Below are 24,575 nucleotides of genomic sequence, written 5' to 3' on the forward strand. Positions count from 1 at the left end.
ACAGCTCTATCTCCTGCTCCTGGTTCAGGCTGGCAGGGGGTATATTCTTGACACCCATGTTGAATAATTTGAATTTCAACTTTCCTATTTTAAAATGTTTATTTTTGATTCTTACCATGATTTCCCATTTTGATTATTTTTTATTCATTATGTGAAATTCATAAGCATTTAAGTACTTGACCATAAAATAAACCTAAGGAGCTCTCAATTTAAAGAATTATGATCCAAATTTCTTCTGAGTGATTAAGAGAGAAAGACATTTCAAACAGTACCACAATGACTTGAAGATTCAGAGAGCTTAAGTAATTCACTCAGTCATTTAAGTAGCAAATGTCAAAGATGGAATTTTAAATTCAGCCTTGACTTCCAATGCCTGTGTTCCTTTAAATTTGTCGCACGAACTTAACTTACTGAAGCATGCATGTAAATTACACATGAATCCCTCAGTCTTATAAGAGCCAATTAAAATTACATAATTATAAGGGGAAAAGATTCTCATTTGTTCATTTTTTTTAAGATTCCAGGATTTCTAGAATTAAATTCAGAACATGTTTAGTGTAAGCTTTGGTTTCTCAATAAATGTTAAGTGGTGATAATGATCAATAAAAATTCTCCCAATACAACTTTACAATCCATGGTTCCTGCTAGATGTTGAACCAATACTAATTAGGACAGCATTCAGAAAAGCAAAAGTAGATGTTGACTAATAATTCCTTAGGTATATATCAAATGTTTTAAATTTAATTTTGGTTAATTTAAATTTATTTGGTTCATCTCACTGCACAGATTTTGGATCTTTCAAGTGTTTGTACCCTGAATTTCCATTTTAGACCTTGCTGAGCTTGTTTTTCCATGTTCTTCAAGGCAGTGTTTAGTACAGGGAATACACTCTGTGAATTTTTCTCCATCCATTGCAGTGGTGAAAAATGAAATATTCAATAGATAAACAGAGGACCTATATATCATAGCTGATATCTTAAAAATCAAAGTCAATGTCAAGTTGGTATATTATTTTCTTATTTACTGTTAATTTACTATCCACAACACATTTACAAAGTTGATCAAAATAGAAGGCATTTTATAAAACACAAAGATTACCCTGGCTTACTTACTTATTTTGAGTTTATGGAAAAAGGAAAATATTTAGATTTTTTCTTTCTTTTTTTTTTTTTTAGATTTTTTTCTATAGCTAAAGTTTGATTTTTTTTGATCCATTACCTATTCTCTTTAAAATGAAAGTGAGAAAACTTCTAATACTATGCATGATTCTTAAATACAACTGAAAAAATAAATGAGCTTCACCACTTACCATGTCATATTTGACTGTCTGTTTGGTCCATGATCACTTTCAGAAGGACTTAGCAGACTTCATCAAATGTGCCATTAATATTTAGGAATTCAATTTATGAATGTGTCTATCTACTTAAAATGGCGGATAATGAAGTTACTAGGTAAGCACATATCCTATAATTACACTGATCTTAGAACTGTTGAAACTTTATGAACACTTAAAACAAAGTTTTTCTTAAGCTCCTCTTGCATGAATTAAAATGTAATGTTGTTTATTAATGAAATAAAACACAACTATATTTCACCCAAGCTTACCTTGAACTGGTCCGTTTTGCATGATTTCTTTCATTATCTCAGTTTCCTAGAAGGAAAAATATCAATGAACATCATTATTGTTATCAGAACATACTAAAAATATTGTGTGGTGTATAATGTTAGGTGCTATATAATCTATTTAAGAATTATACAATCCAATGTGCCTTGAATGACCATTTATAATTTACTTTTAATCATGTCTTGAAATACTCACATGTAAAATACCACATTGATCAAGTTACTAGAGACAGGATGCACCCATTTGTTTTATTGACTTCTACCACTGCTGGTAATTTTGGAATAAAGAGGAAATAAAGTAATAACTTTTTATGGTCACGAAGAAAAAATAATTAATTAAAACCATGTTTTAACAGTGGAGATTTGTGTCGTTTCCATTCTTTTGATCCCAAGAACAACCCCAGATGATGGTTTAGTGAGCTTCCTCAGTGTAGCTATACTATATAAGGATTTCTATGTTGTCGCCCACTGTGTGACACAACCCTCAGCAAAAAGGCAGATCATTCCCTTATTCATTCATTCATATATATGCATTGATCACAGAGTATATACGAAAAACTAGGACAGAAACAAATATTAACCCCGTAACTGTCCTCAAAGGATTTACATTTTGGTGGAGTAGACAGCACAACTAATTGCATTATGATATAATAAGTTCTACTATAGAGACAAGCACAAAGTTCCTAGGGATGGAACAAAAAAGGAAAATTAATACTATGTAGGAGTCAAGAAAAGTTCACAGACAAGATGAAGTTTTTACTGGGGCCGTGACCCATGTATGGGATTTTGCCAGATGGAAATAGGTGGGATAAGCACTTGGGTCAGAGGAATCATCACCTGGCTAAGTAGAGAAGCATTGAGAGCATGATGTATCTAGGGAGCAGACAGTAGTCCTATTTATCAAGTGCATTAGGAGCAGGTGGAGGGGTAGATGCAGGCAGGACAAGAGTCTGTAGAGGTAGTAGGTCAGAACCAAATCAAGCAAGACCTATATGCCATGGTAAGAATATTAAACCATAATATAAACCGTATAAGTAACTGGAAGTCACTGAAGGTTCAGATATTCTGAAAGTGAGGTCTGGGTAACACTGATATGATGCAGTAAAATTTGCCCAGGCTTTCAAAATGAAAATCTAGAATCTAAGAAGTCATTTTCCCATCAGGACTATATTTACTTCAATTATTTTGTGGAGTAAGACAAAGGATTGACACAATGAGCTACTACCACCAAAAAGTCAGGGAAAAAAGGTTTGATTTAGCTTTTATCTGTCAAGTATGTAAATATGTACCATAAAATCATTCATTCTGCTAATATTACAAAGATCAGAAATTGAGAGTCTTTAATGGACACTTTAAGATCATGAAAAAAATATATCTGAAACTAGAATTATTTTAGGATATAATAGTTTTTTAATAGTTTTAAGAACAGTAGAGCTATATCTTTTTGAGAAAGTTAACCATTGTTAATACTTGCCATTTAGACTTACATTGGAGGAGACTCTGTATGGAGGAGAACATTGGTAGATCCTGTTCGATTTCTCAATGTTGTTGGGACATGGCTTTGTGGCATGCCGTTTTCCCCTCCCATCAGATCTACTTGCCATAGCACAGCCATAATTGGTAGCATTTTGGTCCTTGAAAAGTGGATAGCATGCATGGGATACCAGTCTATGAGGAATAAGCAAAGAGGTAATACTTAGGAAGATGCCATAATATATCCTATGTGCCATTTTACTGAATTAAACATTTATAAATTTTCTCAACTCTTTACATGTGTACCTTTCAAAATGCAGATTAATTCCAACACACCAGTTCAATATATTATACTCTACTCTGACCCCTCATTTATATTATCATTTTAAAAAATCTTGTTTCAATCCATTTTAATAAATAATTTATCTACAGTATAGAATTTCCTAAAGATTAATTTTCTACAGTGACTGTCAATAAAATCTGTAGTAATATTAATAGGGGAAGGACTTCATTCTGCATTTATAACTATAATATAGAAAAGCTACATTTAATGTGAAAGAGAGGATTTTATTATTAGATGTGGTATTTTGCATAATTCTGTAAGTTTTATAATTAAAGCTGTTTTGTTTTGCCTTTATATTTTTATTGAGTTATAAGTACCTTCTCATAAGATTTCACTTATTATGTTTCTGTAGTTCATGATATTTCAGGAGAGATACTATACACTAATATAATATTAAAAGTTAATAGAGTAGAAAGATATGAGACACATACATTGCACAAAACAAACAGAATCATTTTCAGTTTCTGATTTTGAAACTGAACATAGACAAGTACAAATTATTTGGTACCAAAATTAACATCATTTATTTAATATAGAAGATCATAAGGAAAATAAACAATAAAAATTGATTTTATATATATTCAATTTGAATTAGCCATAGAAGTATCCAATAGGTTTGCTTCAGAAAAATTCAAGTGTTCAACCAAGTAAGAGAATCTGAGCAAGAAACATGATGAAAGCAAAGCCATTAAAGATTATACTCACTTCAAAAAATTCTTGCATTAAACGTATTACTTTGGGATAATGAGTGCTATATATTGAATTGTGCCACCCCAAATTCATATGTTGAAGCCCTACCCCTTAACATGATGGTATTAGAAGGGGGCGTTTGAGAGATAATTAGCTTTAAATGAGGTGATGCAGGTGACATCCCACCTGGAATTAGTGCCTTTATAAGAAGGGGAAGAGATACTAGTACTCTCTGCCATGTAAGGACACAAGAAGAAGACAAGTGAGAAAAGGGCTTTCACCAGAACTAAATCAGCTACTATCTTGATCTTTGATTTCTCAGCCTCCAGAACTGTGGAATAAAGGCCTGGTGTTTAAGCTTTCCATCTATGGTATTTTGTTATGGTTACCTAAGCAAACCAATATAGTAAGATTTAGTTGAGTCTCAGTGTTAATTTATACTTCTAAGCTTTTAAAGAGTATTAATTTTTGTCATAGTACAAAACAGAAGCCAACCAAGCACTACTATACCAGAGAGGTATCAGCCTGAGTTGTTCATTCTAAGCACCATATTATTAAGCAAAATGTATGAACATTTATTTAAATAAATTTATTGCCACCCATTAATATCTGACATCCATGCTCTCATAGCACCTGACTGTTCTCTAGCAAACCTAGAGTACTCAGTGGATGATAAATGGATAGGTGAGCAGTATATATGTATATTACTGGTAATCAGCTGCAACTTCCTTACCCAAATAACCTAGCTTTTAAGTAGATTAGCTCTTAGAGTAGATATGAGAATGCAGTAGGTATCAGACTACATGAGAGTATGAAAATATAGCCTGCCTTTTCCCATCAAATGGGTTGGTGACACTTAATGATGTTGATAAGCTGAGGCAAGTATAAATTATTTATTTATTTATTTATTTTTAGATTCTATTTATTCATTCATGAGAGACACAGAAAGAGAGACAGAGACACAGGCAGAGGGAGGAGAAGCAGGCTCCATGCAAGGAGCCTCATGTGGGACTTGATCCCAGGACTCCGGGATCACGCCCTGAGCCAAAGGCAAGTGCTCAAATGCTGAGCCACCCAGGCATCCCTATTCATCTCAGTCTTAATCTAATTTTTACCTGGAATTATCCATCTACCTGAGTAACTGAAAGGCTCAGCAGAGATATCAGCCTATCTATTCCCATTGGGACTCAGTAGAGTCGTTTGACTCAGAGCAACAAGACAATGCTTACTTAAGCCTTTCTATTAATTTAGTGAGGAATGTATACATGTTTCAAATAATTGCTTCCAATAGTTTATAATCTTAGTAGATAACAAGTATAGTGTATATTTAAATGTAATATACACATTTATCTAGGTGTAGCTTGTACATTTTTTAGTAAAAATCTTGCAATTTATTTTTTCTTTATTCTAACCCCGAACAGAACTCAAGAATCCTAGAAACGTATGTTGGGCAGCTATTTACCCACGTTTTCTCAGGAACCACCAAGCCCTATCAATGCTTCCACTATTGCATCCATGTCGGTTCTTGGCACAGCAAGAGATCAAATTCTGAGGGGACAGATTGGCTGTGTATCGACCGTTGGACTGAATTGCTATTCGGTCAGCTGCCACACCTGTTTCAAATAGAATATTGATTAATATTCAAATGGTACATGTCATTTTTAATAATTTACATAGCTCTTTTTTGAATCCTAGTCTTTAGAACTTTATGTAATTTAAAATTAAAACCAATGTCATTAATGTATCTATATATTCCAGCAAAGTCAACTGGGTCATAATTTCATTCATAATTTTTATCCAATTTTGGTATTGCTCAATTGTCTTATCAACTTCAAAGACTTTTCTAGTCCATAGTTCCTTTCATGTTCTATACAATTATGAATTTTTCATTAAGAAGTCTGTCAAATGAAATTCTTTGAGGGCAAAAATCATATCTCATTTACATTTGTAACTCCTGTACCTCATGAATAGTCACAGATAAATATATAACTTTTGAAATGAATGCAACTAAATGGAGGAAATTAGAAAAACTTATCATAGAAATACTAACTGGAAATTCATCATGTTAATCTGATATATTAGAATAAATTGAATCTTAGGTTTTTAAACTGGTATTTAGGTTGACCACTCAGAAAACCATTCAAAAGCTAATCTATTCTAATATGAATCTTATATCTAAAAACTACACAGCACACTTTTATCCTTACAATACTTTCGAAAATCATGATCCTAATCTTACTACATAGACATGGAATTCACCTTGTTTAGACTTGATATAAATTTATAACAATATACAATTTCCATGGTTGTTGGGACGCCTGAGTGGCTCGGCAGTTGAGCATCTGCCTTTGGCTCCAGGCATGATCCCAGAGCCCCGGGATCGCGTCCCACATCGGGCTTCCTGCTTGGAACCTGCTTCTCCCTCTGCCTGGATCTCTGCCTCTCTGTGTGTGTGTGTGTCTCTCATGATTAAATAAATAAAATCTTTAAAAAAAGTTCCATGGTTTATCAGTTCATTCCTTTTCCTAACACATATTATTGACTGCCTACTAAGTGACAGGCACTGTACTAAGCACTAGAAATTACAATGATGAACAAGAATCACAATGCTATCCTCACAGAATAATAAAAAAGGGAAATCAATCTATCAGTAGCAGAAAACTATTTATCTTTTTGATTATGCTACCATCATAAACATAAATGATAATATCATGAGAAAATTTTGGTACAAATATTGTTTTGTGTTGTTCAATGGCTGGTATAGTTTGTTCTTGATATTTAAACATAGTTACTTTTACAAGATTTTTTAAAAGATTTTATTTATTTATTTATTTATTTATTTATTTATTTATTTATTTAAGAGAGAGAGAGCATTAGCAGGAGAAAGGACAGAGGGAGAGGAGAAGCAAACTCCCCACTGAGCAGGGAGCCCAATGAGGGGCTCCATCCCAGGACCCTGGGATCATGACCTGAGCTGAAGGTAGATGCTTAACCGACTGAGTCATCTGGATGCCTCTAAAGGTAACAAAGTCATACACTTTCTTTTATCCATCCAATTTTCTCGAAAGAAGTTGTAGTTTTTGCTCATTAAAATTGTCTATATACTAGAACTTCTCAAGGTGTTAATTTAGAATTATTCTAAAATAATTCATTTTTAAATAATTCATTTACATATGTATTTCTGTATGTACAGAGTTTTTTGTAACTACAGGATATGTACAATTCTACAGTGCAATTTTGGCACATTTTAAATGCTCAATATCTGTTCAATCTATAACCTCCTACTTCCCTGTTTCCCATCTCTTACTGTGCTGGGATATATTTCATAAGAGCAAATGACATTCTCCTATCACCTCCGCTATTCTCAAGAAAATAATTCCCTATTTCATAAAATACAAAATTTTTGATGCTTTGACTTCTAGTACAAGGGTTCAGAACCCAAATGTAAATTTGAAAATGTGAGTGTAACTATTCTCCTGTTCAAAAAAATACTTTGACAACAGTAGTCAAGGAATCAGTAACCTGGCTTCCGGGACCATTTCTTTTTTCTTTTTTCTTTTTTTTTTTTTTTTTCCCGGGACCATTTCTGAGTTAGGGTCAGTCAGTTCATCGATCTGTGACTCTTTTATAAAACCAAAGGCTTGAAAAATGTGACTTCCCTCCCAGCCCCATGAATCTGTAGATTCCAACTCAAGGGTAAATATTTTAAATTCCAACAGGACACAATATGTTGCTCTTCTACAGACATTTCTGAATCTCAGTGAATGCTTAACCCAAATTGACTTGAAATACTTAAGAATGACGCAGTTTAGCAGATTGTTTTCCACCCTTCTTTTGAAAACTTTTATTGGCCTTTACCTCTGAGACACACTCTATCATTTTCCTTGCTTATTTACTCTATTTATACATTTACTCTGTGACGTGCATCACTCCTGACATTTCAAACTCTTTTACCTATTCAGCTTCTGACATCTTGCTTGAATTTTATTTGGCCACATAACTATTGTTTTATATATGTATATTTTTAAATGTCCTATTTATTTAATAGCTTTCGACTTCTTTGAAAAACATTTTTTCTTATTTTAACTATTACTTTCTAACACAATTTTCTAGATCCTTAAAAGAACCTAGTTTATTCTTTTGTTTAAACACACTCAGAAAAAAATAGCATGAGCCTAATTTGTCATACTGAATACACACAATATAAAACCATCTCATCTGAAACCACAAAAGTGTTGAAAACCCTCTTTCTGATGTTTTGGTGAATTAGGTAGGGGGACAAATCCAGAGGCCATCTGTGGGACTGGGTCCTGAGGACACCAAAACATGCCATCTAAACCAGGCTAACAAGTTAATCTTCAGTATTTAACCAGCAACATCTTTCCTAAAACATGTTCAGAAATACTAGCTTTAACTGAAAGCAAAATTCTTATGATACCATCTAAAAGGTGTAACACATTAACTACATGAACATAAAATGACAAATGATTTATCTGATTAAATATCTTTCCATCAATATGAAACAAGGCTCAAACAGGTTCCCCATTTGGATCCCTAATATGTGAGGACAAATACCAGATATCCAGAGAACATTTATTTCAGAGGGATAGGAAGTAGCATAAACTTAACAGATGAAGCTACTCCAGTGGCAAAATTGGCCAAAGGCATCATTTCTAGAACTAGCTGATACTATGAGCAATGATATTTGGAAAATATATCAGTACTTTTCTGTCCAAAATAATATCACCCTTCAGAGCTGGTTTCTCTAAGAACCAAAGTCCCTATTTTATTATGCTTTCTGTGCTAAGACTATTTCTGAGCACTCATGGAATTACCTTCAAAGCCTAGAACATAGTTTTATGAAGGCCTTTGATTGTAGCCAATCAACATCATGTTAGGGTTAAGTTATTTGCTGGAGTATGGTTAATACTCCTTTGAGGATAACATAGAGACCAAATCTTAAGATTAACCTGAGTATTGATTTATTGGACTTGTGAACTTATATGAAAGTAACTATAAACGTAGTATTCCTTACACTTTTGAAGTAACAGCAGTACTAATTTGGAAGCTACTCATCACTTTAGAGTCAAGGCTATAAATTTGTTTTTAACTGAAATGATAAAACCCATTGAATCCATTATTATCTTGTTCTGAAGTGTTTCTTTACATCAGAGTAGTTTAATAATGAGGCATATTTTTGCAAATTTATAGAGAAAAGAATATAAGAATTATATAGTTATGTGTAAGTTCATATTAATATTACTGATAATATTATGATTAAAAGGTATCTTATATTCTTCTTATCATCTGACCTTAACTCTCAAAGGACAAACAAATTTTGGGAAATTTGTTGCTCTTTTGATTTATTCTCCATTTAAAATTACACCCTAGAAATCAAAACCAATTTTCAGAGTAAAAATGGTTTTTTATATAATGGTCAGGCTGCTTTCTCTGGTCTGAATATGATTTTATTTTAATTGATTAAACATTAACATTTAAATATTCTAAACTTTAAAACCTTTTAATTACTGTACAAAAATCTTGAGTTAAAAGGAGAATTATAAGGAAGTAATTAAAATGACTTTTATTACTTGCAGTAGAAAATGCCCATGATGCAGCACAATTTTTTTGATCCAATGGGCCATGAGTCCATCCAGGCCATTTATAAGAAGCAATAAAAAACTCTGGAAGATCAGTTGTTGCAGGTAAAGAAGCCTATAGAAGAGAGGCAGACATGTCAGATTTCTTCAAATGTATTCCAATAACCATTATAAGAAAATGCCGTGACCTTTTATAACACTTATCATTATTTTTTTTATTTTGTACACTCATGTTTTCTGAATGACATCCCTGGAAGTATTAGTAGTGTAGAATTTCAATTTCATATATATTTAAAAATAATTTAATGCAGGGAATCTTAACATACAGCAAAATCAGAAGAACAAGATGCAGAATTTTTTCTGGGTTACCATATAGTGCAATAGTTTCTATCACCTTGAATCAGAGTTTGGGTCACCCATATGAAAGACTACATGGTGTTATTTAAACTTGACCTCATAAATAACATTTATGTTTATGTCCCTTCTTATATTAGAGAGTGTGATTCTGTCTGAAATTAATTTTGAAATAATGCATCTGTGGCAACTATGCATTACTACACTAGAAGGTCCAAGGAGCACCAATTTTACACCAGCCATTGGGAAACCAAACTGGGATGAATTGGTTGATATTCAGAAAATCCTTGAAGATTAAAAAGGGCTTCAGAAAATGTGGAAGTCCTAATATACAATACCATTATATCTTCAGAGCCCCCATCCAGGTTCTGACACAGTTTCAGCTGTTGTCTTTCCAAGAATGTAAATTAAAAGTTATGCTCCATTCAAGTCACTCAAAGAAAATCTCAAACAAATACCCTGGTTTTGTCCCCAAACTTTTCTAAAAAGTGACAATTTTTACTTCCATAAATAATAAGGACTCGAACTAAATAAGAATTTGTTTATATTTTTATTACTTAAGCATACACACACATTCACACACATCATTTCTAAGAGTGCTTTAGAATTTTCAAAGGGTTCTAATACTCAATATTTTATTTTAACTTCTCAATAGTTCTATGTTTTATAATCATGGCAAAAAATTATTCACTGTATTTTATAAATGAGGCTACAAACTTCTAAAAGTTAAATGACAAGCTAAGGTTAAATAAGAAATACCTCTGAAATCAGATCCAGGTTTTAGAACTTTTAACACTAAGTTCCATTTATCATTTACTTACTTTATCAGAAATATGTTAATATTTTGCAACAGAAGCAAAATGTCTATAAAAGCTAAAATTTTACCTACTTAAAAGTTTTATGATTGTGCACCGCCTTAAACAAGTCAGGCTACTGATCTGATGATGTCTTGAAAGCAAAATTACTTCTGACAAGTATACAATTGCTTCAAAGACTAAAGGAAGATTCGGAATTTACATGTCAGCTTGAAAAAGTATCCATCGAAAATATCTATAAATTTGAATTTTAATGAGAGTTCAGTTTTGATTTAAGGAAACTATTACCATCTGATAAGAAAGTTATTAAATCCTGAGTTCCATTACTAAAAACACTCCTATTCAGATGATGGAAGAAAAGAATAGAAAAATGTCAAGCGGATCACAGTAGAGGGCCTACATTATACCTTTAAGAGCAGTATCATGGGGCAGCCTGGGTAGCTCAGCGGTTTAGCGCTGCCTTCAGCCCAGGGTGTGATCCTGGAGATCTGAGATCGAGTCCCACGTTGGCTCCCTGCATGGAGCCTGCTTCTCCCTCTACCTGTGTCTGTGCCTCTCTCTCCTCTGTGTCTCTCATGAATAAATAAATAAAGTCTTTTTTTTTTTTTTTTTTAAAGAGCAGTATCATGGAAATCCAAGTTAGATCCTTATGCCATTAGACTGAGCAGACTGCAGAAACCTAGAGTTTGAGCAGGATAAATTTACTGCTCTGAATAGATAGTTCCAGAGAGATAGATTCACTCTCCAAGGGAGTCTTTCTAAATTTGATAGGTATATACCCATCTTATTAGTAACTTTTTTAATAAATTTTTATTTATTTATGATAGTCACACAGAAAGAGAGAGAGAGAGGCAGAGACACAGGCAGAGGGAGAAGCAGGCTCCAAGCACCGGGAGCCCGACCTGGGATTCGATCCCAGGTCTCCAGGATCGCGCCCTGGGCCAAAGGCAGGCGCCAAACCGCTGCGCCACCCAGGGATCCCCATCTTATTAGTTATTAATATCTTCAATTTTATTATTATTGGCATATCAGTATGCTTTTAAAAATTGATAGTACTAAGTTGTCTCAAGTTTCCAGAAAAACAGGTACAGTGTTGGTTGTTATTTAATACTTTATAATTTAATAAAATAGCTAGGGTATTTTCCTTCTGCTCTGTTGAGGTAATAAAAATACAACTATTACTTCACACACATTTCAGTCTGGTTGAGTTATTTAGAATTTGACTTCCATAAGCCAAAGCCAATCAGAATGGTTTGCACATAGGAAGTATGCAATAAATGTCTCATGATAATGAGGAAATATAGATCAAACTGGTAGATTTAAATTCTTAAAAAAAAAGTTTCTTCCCCCTAAACACATTGAGTTGGATTATAAATACCAGTCTGCTTTTGTTGCTTTTCTGATTTATTGCTTAAAAAAATACAAATGGTTAATCTTTCTCAATAAGATAAGGCAATATAGAAATAACAAGCAAAATGACATTTTTATTGAAAACATATTTACCAACCCACTAAGCCAGATCCAATTCATAAAGCTCACCTATTGGATCTTTCAGAATTTTTATCACTTATTTAATATTGCTTTTCCTAAAAATAAGCTCATAGGATTTGAAGATCAACAGGCACACACTATCTTGCAATTTTATTTGCCTTATGATATCAGATAATCTGATGTAATAAGCAAAGAGAAAATTTTATATCCCATTATTCCTTAATTATTGCATGCCTCTCTAAAGTAAGAGTGTTTTATGGGCTTACAAATAAAGGTAAATATCACAGAATAATAGCTTTTAGGAATAGGTAACAGACGTCTGGCTTCAACAAACACTGTGTGTGTGTGTGTGTGTGTGTCAAAAGATAGCTTAATAAAGCAAAAGTATCTGAGAGTGACAGAAATTTCAAAGTGACAGTGACTTAAATAAAATAGAAATTTATTTTTAAAAAGATTTACACTGTGGCATATGGGCATTTTTAATTCTTTTAATTCTAATGTTTAGAATGTTTATGACGGAAAAAGTTTCCGTCATAATCTAGCATTCCCAAATTAACATTAGTCAAATTTGAGATTAAATTTTAACAGTCTCCTCTATTTGATATTTCTATTTAAAATTAGAGATTAAAAATATTGCGAACAAATATAAAAATTAAAGGCAACGGTGAATACTGGAGAATTTTTTACAGTACTTCCTACATTTAATCGAATCAAAATCTCTGAAGGAGTAATGCAAACATAATCACAGAGCAGTTTGAGAACACTCCAGTCGAATTCTGGACATTCTGAACATTCTTACTATGAGCCCATATCTCCACAATATCTACTATGTGAGTGACCACTTCTATCTCTGATTGCACTTGCCTCCAACTTAAATTTGGATAATCAGAGTGACCTGAGAATCAAAAGAAAGCAACAGAGAATATCATTCTGTTCTGCCCTTTACAATCCCAGGCATGAATACCAAACAATGTCTTCTAAACTATTTGATATTAGAGAGGATAGGGCTAATTTTCTAGATGCTAATGGCAAAATGAATTTTTCATCTTCAACAATATTTGTCTTCATGCTTCCACCTCTGGAAGGATTAGCTTCCAGGATATTTCTCTAGTTTCTACTTCTAGGGTAATTTTTTTAATGATCCACTTCTATAAATATCAATATTTCATGATCACACTATGGCAGGTAGTACTAATTCTTCTCCAATCCTTCCCTTTTTCATAGAATTTCCCTTTATTCACATAAGTAGCAATTTTAGCTCGTCATTTGTAACTCAGAAAAGTGACTGCATTCCATACTCCCCCTTGGGTACTATGTGTGACCACCTTACTAAGCACTGGTCTATGAGATATAAGCAAAAGTACCATTGGCAGTTTCTGAGACTTTTTTTTAAAGAGACGAATAGTACTTTACTTTTATTCTTTTTTATTGATTTTTAATTTTTTTTTCCTGCTAGCAGAAATTAGGGTATAGATAGACATGGAATAGCTCTCTTGAATCACTTTATGACCTTGGATAGAAAGACTCTAGAAAACAGAACAAGGAAGAAAGAGCCTGAGTATCCAATTCCATGGAGTTGGATACTTCTAATGGAAGACAACCCATCTCCAGATTTGTTGGTGGTAGATCAATTCCTATGTTATTGAAGCCACTCATTTGGAATGTTTAGCTCTCTCAGATGAGCCCAATCATAACTAAAAGAGTACATATAACTGCATGAAAGTTGCTACGACCGTGTCATATTTCACTGAAGCCAGGACATAATCAAATGTAAGAAGCACCCCAATTTTAGAGGTATAAAAAAAGTGAATAAAATAAGCATCTAGAAATTGATGAGCTATGATATTTCCTCAAATGAGTTTCTTAGAATACTAGTTCTGAGGAATTATAATAGATAATTACAAAACAAGGAATTGATTAGTCTAACAGTTCTGAGAAACACTGGTTTTGAAAATCTATTCATCCTCACTGCAGTATATTTTATAAGCTACTTAAGTGTTCTAAGACTCTAGGAAGTGGGAATAATATTCATGGTTTTATATGTTCATGACCCAATGAAAAGTATCTTATTTTAGCTTATTTCATTTCATTTCACATCATTTTGGTTGTGAAGCAGATCAAAGGACTAGTGTTTAGTAGAACAGCCTCTGGGAAGAACCATAGTATGGATTAGAAAACCCAGGTTTGAGAATAATCCAGAGAACAGGTGCTTGTTCCATCAACACACCAAATCACCTCAGGAATCTACTTTTTAACAGGCCCAAGTATTTATTCATAGAAAGGGAAAAAATAAAATTTTACATTTCTTTTTGGAGATTTGCCTTGCAGTGATTAATTCAGCCCCATGGTGTTGTTCAAGTCATGTTCAATTATATCACAGTGTTATGCACTAGATTGCAACTAGTACAGAAAAATAAAACTGAGAACTAAACACTCAAGAACTGACTTGAGATAAGACACCGCCATGAGCTCATTCTGCCACAAGTTCAGCTGAATAAGGAGTAAGGCCGGGTGTATATTTTCTAAAGTTTCTTGAGGGATGTGAAGTTCCATCCTGGGAAGAAGGGAAAGGAGGCATAAGCACATGCTTTAATGCTCTATGAATTTAAAGCTCTTAATTTAGAGATGGCAAAAACTGGCATCTTAATCTGTCCCTAGCTCTTTACCTACATAGATGAGAAGATTCTGAGATGAACTGAGGAAAATATATGCTTAAACAGTCTCCACCATGAACATCTGGCTGTACCCCTCTTCTGCAGCATCACAGGCACCTGCATTTTATAAAGTTGTTTTTTTTTTAAGATTTTATTTATTTATTCATGAGAGACACACACACACAGAGAGAGAGAGAGAGAGAGAGGCAGAGACACAGGCAGAGGGAGAAGCAGGCCCCATTCACGGAGCCCGATGTGGGACTTGATCCCAGGACTCCAGGATCACGCCCTGGGCAGAAAGCAGGCGCTAAACCACTGAGCCACGCAGGGATCCCCTAAAGTTATTATTCAAGCTTGATACCATTGCCTATATTCATGTATGTGGGGAGCTAAGCATCATTTTTATGGGGAAAATGGTCATTTTTCTTTCACTTTATATAAGGAACCAAACCATATAACTGTTATTCACTTTTCTAGTTACTGTTTCATTTTCTACATAGGCTTCTGTTTATACAGATGACAAACATATTTGGAATCAAGTAGATTATTTTTAATCAAATAAAAAATTTCTTCTTTTTTAAGATTTTATTTATTTATTTATTTATTTATTTATTTATTTATTTATGGAAAGAGAGAACAAGCAGCGAGGAGAGGCAGGGGAAAGAGAAAGAAAGAGAAGCAGACTCCCCGCTAAGCAGGGAGCTGGATGCAGTGCTACATGCCAGGACCCTGGGACCATGACCTGAGCTGGAAGCAGATGCTTAACCCATTGAGCTAGCCAGGTGCCCCTCAAATAAAAAATGTCAATAGCCTATGGTAGGTTACAAAGTATATTGGTAAGATTCCCTTTGATTTTTTTCCAAAGATATGTCTTATCCTTCAGTATTTGCTATCACTGAAATATACCTTAAAAAGGAAAACACAAATTCCTCCTGTTATAACTAATGACAATAAAAATAAATCCAGGGGTGTGTGGGTGGCTCAATCCATTAAGTGTTCACCTTCAGCACAGGTCATGATCCCAGGGTCTTGGAATGGAGTCCTTCATGGGATTCCCTTCTCAGCAGGGAGCCTGCTTCTCCCTCTCTCTCTGCTCCTTCCCTTCTACTTGTGTGCATTCTCTCTCTCTCTCTCTCAAATAAATAAATAAATAAATAAATAAATTTTTTTAAAAGAAAATTCCAGTCAGTCGATACTGAGTATTATCTAGCCAATGATCAAGTATCTAGACAATTAAATAAATTTTTATTTCTCATCTCAATGATTGGTGGATTTAAAAGTTATCATATAGGACCATTTAGAACAGAACTGTCCAATCAAGACATTGCTTTGAATAATCTCAGACTAAGAACACCTTCAAATGGGGAAGGCGACAGGGAACAAGAAGGAGGCAAAACATAAGAGACTCTTATAGAGAACAAACTGCAGGTTGATGGAGGGGAGATGGGCAGGGGATGGGCTAAATGGGTGATAGGCATTAAGGAGGGCACTTGTTCTGATGAGCACTGAGTGTTATATGTAAGTGTTGAATCACTAAACTTTACCCTTGAAACCACTATTACACTATATGTTAACTAACTGGAATTTAAACAAAAATGTGAAACAAACGAAAACTTTCAAGAAAAAAATAGGCATGCATCTACCAGCCAGCTTTTATTGCCCTGACACCAGATATAATTAATTTTTAAAAGTTATCATATAGGGGATCATAACGTTGAGCTCAGTGGTTTAGCGCCTGCTTTCAGCCCAGGGCGTGATCCTGGAGTCCCAGAATTGAGTCCCACATCAGGCTCCCTGCACGGAGGCTGCTTCTCCCTCTGCCTGTGTCTCTGCCTCTCTCTCTTTCTCTCTCTCTCTCTGTGTGTCTCTCATGAATAAATAAATAAAATCTTTTTTAAAAAGTTATTATATAATACATAAATATTTTACTTCAACTTCCAGCAAACCATAAAAACATTTCTTTTTCCTGTGTTAGTAATACCAACTAAAACACAACAAAATCATTTATACTGGGTGACTGAGAAAAGATGTTACACTAGTAAGCTATAAGGTGGACAGAAAATTTTTAAAACATCTGTAACAACTTTGTTCACATCTTTGTTCTCCCTGGGGAATCAACAACAACACAGCTATTTAATTTTTTTAACTGAGTCAAGTATAGAAGCAAACTCTTAATTTCCCCATTTATGTTTGAAAATAGCATTTTTCATTCAAAATATCTGCAATATTTATAATAGGATATAATATAGTGAAGCTTTTTAAAGTTACTTCCCAAATTCAAAAGCACTTGAATATTATGTCTGAAAAAAAAATCAGGTACAAAGATGCTGATTTGATTAGATTTTATTTGATATGATTTAATTTGATTTAGAAGCATAGTAGAACTTTCAGGTTCACCAGAAATATGTAAATACCATCAGGGCCAATATATCCAGAGCTATACCTTTCTTTAGGAGATAAAAATCTCCAAGTATTGAAGCTTTTGATAATCTAAATTAGTAGTAAGAAATAGCAGGGAACTGACCCTACTATTCTCCCAAAGTTAATCCAAGAGAGAAAAAACAGTTTTATACGGTATATAACAGCATTTCTGTTTTGGATATATTTAAATTTTTTTTAATTTTTTATTTATTTATGATAGTCACACAGAGAGAGAGAGGCAGAGACATAGGCAGAGGGAGAAGCAGGCTCCATGCACCGGGAGCCCGACGTGGGATTCGATCCCGGGTCTCCAGGATCGTGCCCTGGGCCAAAGGCAGGAGCCAAACCGCTGCGCCACCCAGGGATCCTGGATATATTTAATTTAGTATATAATAAGCACTTCTCTTTTAGCATTTCATGGACTTCTTACAACCCTACACCATTTCACAGAGGAGGAAATGAAGGCAATAAGTGAAAGAGCCAGACTGAGTCCAGAGCACTGGGTCCAGAGCTCATGTTCATTATGGTATATGGAATGGTGCCCTCATGAATAAACACAGTGGCTGACACATGCCTATTAACAGACTTCAACTGTGATGTTTCTGCTGGCTCAATAGGACCTCAGTCAATGCTAGTTTTGCATACTGTCACAATAATTGGTTGTCTCCCTTGTTTTCTTTCTGAGACACTGAGAAAGTTCTTGATTTGTCCCTAAATACACTTCTACTCTAGTGTGAATTTTCAGTAGGAAGATAAAAAGCACCATTTCACAAATTTATTTGACCACAGATGGGACACCTTCATTCCTAATCTTGAAAGATTGGTGGTCCATGGGACGAACGTTGAGAAATATTGAAATAATGGTCAAAGCATGGCATAACCTACTTTGCACTTTAAGGTGACAAAAAGTTCAATGGCAGAGTTTGAATTTCTTGTGGGGAGCTGCAGTTCTTCTGATGGCCAGCTCCTAATCAGTCTCATTGTAAATCTATCCATACAACATACAAAGTTTCAATGGAGTGCCAGAGAATGGTTAATTCATTCAATAGTTCCTAACACTTTTAGTGTAGAACCATTTAGAACAGAACTGTCCAATCAAGACATTGCTTTGAATAATCTCAAACTAAGAACACCTTCAAATGGGGGAAGGGGACAGAGAACAAGAAGGAGGCAAACCATAAGAGACTCTTACTTATAGAGAACAAACTGCAGGTTGATGGAGGGGAGATGGGCAGGGGATGGGCTAAATGGGTGATAGGCATTAAGGAGAGCACTTGTTCTGATGAGCACTGAGCGTTATATGTAAGTGTTGAATCACTAAATTTTACCCTTGAAACCACTATTACACTATATGTTAACTAACTAGAATTTAAACAAAAATGTGAAACAAACAAGAAAACTTTCAAGAAAAAAAAAATAGGCATACATTTACCAGCCAGCTTGTATTTCCCTGACACCAGATACAATTAATTCCAATGTGGGTGAAGTGAGTCTTCATATACAGCAAAGAGTTACCTGGTCTCAGCCTTCTCTCTTTTTTCACTTCCTCTCAAGCACTCTGCTTGGACCCAGAGAAAATAGTAAGTTTATATTTCTCTTTTGTCTGTCCTCACTCAGGATTATCATCCAGGAAGGGGTCCCCAACACCCTAAAGATAAATTTTTTCCATCCTCTGCTATCAGCATCTTTCTATTCATCAGTGTTACTAACCACACTCTACACATATTCATTTGAACTGAATGAATTCATATAGATTAAACAAATCTTTCATATCTATATGATCATCCAACTCTTTGCACAATGCCTACTGGTATTTCTCTAACTCATGTCCAGCAGATACATCATGAAAATAGTGACTTAAACCAAGGAATGAAACTAAGAAAACAAGCCAGGGACGTGAAAAGCTTTCCCAGAAACAAGAAATGGCTCATGGCTCATCCTCCTCTGGATAAAGAATTATATGAACCCCAGTTCTCATCCAGTTAATATGGTCAAGGATAGGAAGACGTTTTGGGTGTGAGGATGCAGTGGAGTTCCTCAGCAAAATCATCACCACTGTTGGCAGCTGCCTACCCTTGATCTTACACATAGACCATCTTATGTTGAAAATGGTATTAAAAAAAAAAAAAAAGATCATTGGGAAAAAGCAAGCAGAAAAGAGTTATCCAGAAGCATATCTACAAAGAAAATAACTCATTTTCACTGTACTCTGAGGCAAGTTAGTATACTGAGGTAGTTTCCACATAGTCACCAGGCTAAGAATTAACATATTTTTTTACCTCTTTCTGTAGAAACCAGTTCAACTTGGTTCATTTCCTGGAAGTGAACTTGTTATATTTCTGATTTTCTCATATCTCCAGATATTAGGACAACTCTAACACTTAAAAACTTTTTGAAAGGTCCTCAGTCCTCAAGCTACTATGCCCTACAAATAAGTAGCTATTTCCTTGCCTTAGATTATAAGTGGGTAATGGAACTCTTACAGACCAGCCAAATTTTCCTTATTGCTTTCCGGGAATAAGCTGGCAACTATATTACACTAATTCATAGCACTCATCAATTTTAATTCTCCCAAAGTATTAATCATTAGTATTTTTCATTTGAATATCACCACAACAACTTTTCAAGCAGACAAATCCCTAGCAGCCAATCAATGATGAATTAAGATTCGACTTCCTTTTCTATACTATGGTAAGTGACAACTTGAAAAAGAAATGCACCTCGTATTCTCCAGAATATAAAATATCCCAAGCTGCAAAAAAAATAAAGCTTAAAAAGGAAGGTTAGAAATAATCCACAGAAAATGTATGTAGACACCCAAATGAGCATTTGACTGACTGGGCCCCTTAATAAAAGCAAGGGAAAGAGCAATCCTTATAAAAGGAGTGGATTTATTCTTTTCTTAAATAATTCTGCCTCTTTTTTTTCCCCTAGATGGAAATAAAAATGAAAAAGAAAGCAGCCAGAAAAAAAATAACTCTTCCAATTGATCACATAATTAGGTCACTAAAAACCATGAATCTGAGCCACATCTATAAAGATTTTATATCTTACTGGTTCTAGGAAAGATCCAAAAGTATATCTAAGCTGATCATTTCATTAAGTTAGCTCTACTTTTTGCTATTTTGAACCTGCATTGGCCAAAGCTAACTGATTTTACTGGAATTCTAGGGACTATTTTGGGGGTCAGATGTTTTAAGATGTCCTAGCTCTGCAATTTAAGTAATTCTACAGTGGCTTTTCACTTTTCCCAATCTCAGTGTGACTTAGCCTCTCTCAATCTCAATTTTCTTGTCTTTAAAATGTGGATAATTATAGTACCCACTACATCAAGCTGCTGTGAGAATTAGATGAGATAATGTATGAAAGTGCTTATAAGAGTGCTTAACACACAGCTCCTCAATATGTGGCAGCTATTATGATCTTTTCTGATACTGGTTATAATTTAGCAGGCCCTGCTACTGCAATTTGAATTGATATAATAACTCGGGGGATTACATCTCTTGAGAGCAAAGTACAGTAAATGCTTCATGGAAAACCTGTGGATTCACAACTCATCCAAAGGCAAACAACAACCCTGCTTGCTCCTGAGACACTGGGAGCTTCCAGGCAGCCAGGACCCAAAGCCTTCATTACAGAGAGAAGTGGCTGCACTCCCGACACCCAGGAGCAGTGCTCAGCCTTGAGCATTTGTACGAGGACTTGAATACAGTTAACATTTTTCCTGGGAAGTATGTGTGCCTAAGACGCCACACATTTGGTGGTCAAACTGCAGCTCTATGAGTTAGAGGTCTGTGATACTGGAGAGATAGAAGACTCTTTATACAAGATATCTATTATGGGATGATAACGTCTCTTAAAAATGAAAGGGAAAGCCAATACAATAGTACAAAGCATGAGTGTAGGAAATGCAGCAATTTCATGAAGGGGTTTGGGAGGTCACCTGACAAAATTTGAAGGTGTTCTTGTAATAGAAATTTTGAGAATAAACCTTTATGAATCATCATGGCATAGTGTCTGTAGTTACTAGCATTTCTCTTAGCCTTATGTGATAATGGATAGCCAAATGACAGTACAACTCTATTTGGATGAATACAAAAATTGACTGTGTTTAGTTGAAAAAGAAAAATGAGGACAACTGTGACTTGCTTGAGCATCAGGTCACTGAACAACCAATAATCAGAAATATGAATTTTTATGAAATCATGAGCAATGTAAATGAACACACAGTCATTCTTTATCTAATTGACATTGGTGAACTTCCAAAGTTCATGTGAAATTTCTAAGGAAGGTAACAACCATTTTAGTAAAGATTTTTTATTTATATGACATAATTATAACTTTGAAAGCTCAAAACTCACTATTTTAGTTACTGAAAATTTCTTTAAATGCACATACAAACATATCTATACAAATATACATGTATTTGAGTCAGAGAGGACACTTACTGTCATCTCATTCATACTCAGAAGCATGGGGCTAGGTGGCAGGGTACCAAGACGGTACTTGAAACCTTCTTCTAGAGTCATTCCCCAGAATTGGCTGTAGTTCTGGGCTGTCCATCTGCCTTGCAAATGAAACAGAAAAATTGGTATAGGTCATATAATATCACTTTTATAAATAATGTTTATTTATATTTCTGAAATTATACACAATTAGAACTATTACTGCAAGCTAGATATTCTTTATATAAAGAATGCATGCTTGCTTACCATAACAGGAGAGCCTATGAGACACTCTTCCTAAATTAGATCTATTTCAATTATTTTAATGATTTATATGAGAAATCTAAGGCTACATCATTTTATACTAAATTTAAGAATATGGAATCTTTACATACTATAAGGGATTAAGTGGCAAAAGGCCAATATACGCAGTTTCTTTTGAATGTCATTAAATGCATTTTAGAAAGAAGCTTGAATGTACAGAAATGTGCTTATGGATTAAATAGAGTAATTGTTTTATATATAATGTCGATTTGAAAAGAATTTGACCATGTCAAAGGAATCCATGAAAAACTGAGGATAAAATAGTTATACCTAAAAAGATTACATCAGTGCTCTTAATTATATTGAAATATTTTATATAAATACTGAAATATTCTATCATGTATTAAAAGGGTTAATTTGTGTTAAGTGCCCAGTAATCTTTGTTATTATTAGTTATAATACAAATTCAATTATGTGAGATTAGATAGTAAAAAGTATATACTTTTTTAGACAGGGTTTTTGCCCTTATATAGGAAAAGAAGCTTTGTTTTCAAAATCTGACATTGACATTTAAATCCAATGAAAATTTTCTGAAGAGATGAGAGGAGATGAGAAACAAAAGTAATTTAATCATTGCTTGAAATTGAATTATTTACAACTTGAGGACATTTCAGTACTCAAGTCAAATCTAAACTTAATCCTGTTGTGTTAATTACCTCAATTGCTTATAATGTGATAGATTCTCACAAATGAGTGAAGATACAACTCGATTTTCAATAATATGCCTAGAAAGTTAATGTCTTTCTTTTTTTAAAAATCTGTTAGTTTGTAAAACCTTAAGCAATTTGAATCCACAATTTTGGAGTGCAATCTCCATCAACCAAGGGAAACTCTGACTACACTAGATATTGCAGCATACAGACCATTAGGGCCAGCCTTAGGCAAAACTATGACTTCAGTAAAGTATGTTTTTGGTGCTCTACACTAGTAGTTTTCAAATTTTCAGATACATTTTTGGTCATTTAATTAATCACTCCACTTAGTCATCAGGGATTGGTATTTCAAAAAATAGAATATAGGATAAATGATAATAGGAAATATTAGAACTTATTGCACATAGTGAGGATAAGTCCTGGTTTTATATATGTAATTATGTGTGTGTGTGCAGCATGTATTTGTATGGGTATAGATGTGCATGTGTGTGTATATACTAAGTCACAAATCTGTGTTTTACTGTGACTTATGTTCAAAAATGTGTGAAAGGACTAAACCCTATACCATCCTCTTTTATCTAGACTCATAACTTTCCCTTTAACTCAATGTAGCATTTACTGAACATTCTTAATTTGTCATATTCTCTCTTAAAACATTATAATAAGTAAATTTCTCTACCCTCAAGGAGCTCATACCCTAAAAAGACTGCAAAGATAGAAATGCCATCAGTGTGCGTAATTTATTAGCAGTAGGTCAGGGTACGATCAGAGTAAAGGATTCAAATATAACTCTGCCCGAAGAAGTTGGCATAATATTTTTTATAGAAAGTGACTTTAGTGTTCAGTCTGGAAGGATGAGAATGAGTTTGGTTGGCAGATGTGAAAAAAGAGAACATTTATTCTTTAAGAAAATTGGTAATTCAACGCTGCCCATGTGGCTCAGTCAGTTAAGCATCTGACTCTTGGATTCCACTCAGATCCTGATCTCATGGCTTGTGAGATCAAACCTTGCCTTGGGCTCCACACTCAGTGGGAGTCTGCTTAGATACTCTCTCCTCTGCCCCTTCCCCTGCTTGCAGTCTCTCTCTCTCTCTCTCTCTCTCTCTCACACACACACACACTCTCTCTCTCTCTCTCTCTCTCTCAAATAAAGAAATCGATCTTAAAAAAAAAAAAGATGGCAATTCAGGAGCAAAGCATACAGGTTTGAAACTGGGTAGCACATTGAAGGAAGAACAGGTAAGTTCAATGCTGAACCATGAGAGGGCCTAGGGAGACAGAAGCTGAACAAAGCATAAAAAATGAAGTAGCAAAGAAGCATTTGGGCCAGATTGTTACTTATGCTAAGGAGTATAATGATATTCTACAAGCAATGGAGTATCACTGAGGATTTTTAAGAGTATGAACAGCAGAATCAAAGCTTTGATTTAGAGGGATCACCATGAAAGTAGAAGGGATTAGTTGCCAGACTGGAAACGGAAAAATCAGGCCATCTCAAATGAGGCTTGGTAAAGAAATGCACTAGAATATACAGAGAGGTAGAAAAAATAATATCTGGAAGAAACTGTGACTATGGTGGTGCCTGGGTGGCTCAGTTGGTTAAACATCTGCCTTTGGCTCAGGTCATGATCCCAGAATACTGAGATTGAGCCCTTCATTGGGCTCCATGCTCAGCTCGGAGCCTGCTTC

The 24,575-nt window shown here is 34.4% G+C and overlaps 1 protein-coding gene across 2 annotated transcripts in view; it reads right to left on the reverse strand.

Annotated features, from left to right (window-relative positions):
* Positions 1-24,575, reverse strand: part of TINAG (tubulointerstitial nephritis antigen) — a 92,071-nt gene that overhangs the window by 55,865 nt on the left and 11,631 nt on the right. For both annotated transcript variants that reach the window (XM_077903593.1, XM_077903594.1), the window contains exons 4-8: positions 21,913-22,027; positions 9,721-9,844; positions 5,592-5,742; positions 3,111-3,291; positions 1,606-1,651 (exon numbers count right to left, since the gene is read on the reverse strand). In XM_077903593.1, coding sequence (XP_077759719.1) covers positions 1,606-1,651; positions 3,111-3,291; positions 5,592-5,742; positions 9,721-9,844; positions 21,913-22,027 — 617 coding nt within the window. The remainder of the gene's footprint in view (positions 1-1,605; positions 1,652-3,110; positions 3,292-5,591; positions 5,743-9,720; positions 9,845-21,912; positions 22,028-24,575) is intronic.

The sequence above is a fragment of the Canis aureus genome, chromosome 7, assembly GCF_053574225.1.
Source record: "Canis aureus isolate CA01 chromosome 7, VMU_Caureus_v.1.0, whole genome shotgun sequence".
Taxonomy (NCBI): Eukaryota; Metazoa; Chordata; class Mammalia; order Carnivora; family Canidae; genus Canis; species Canis aureus.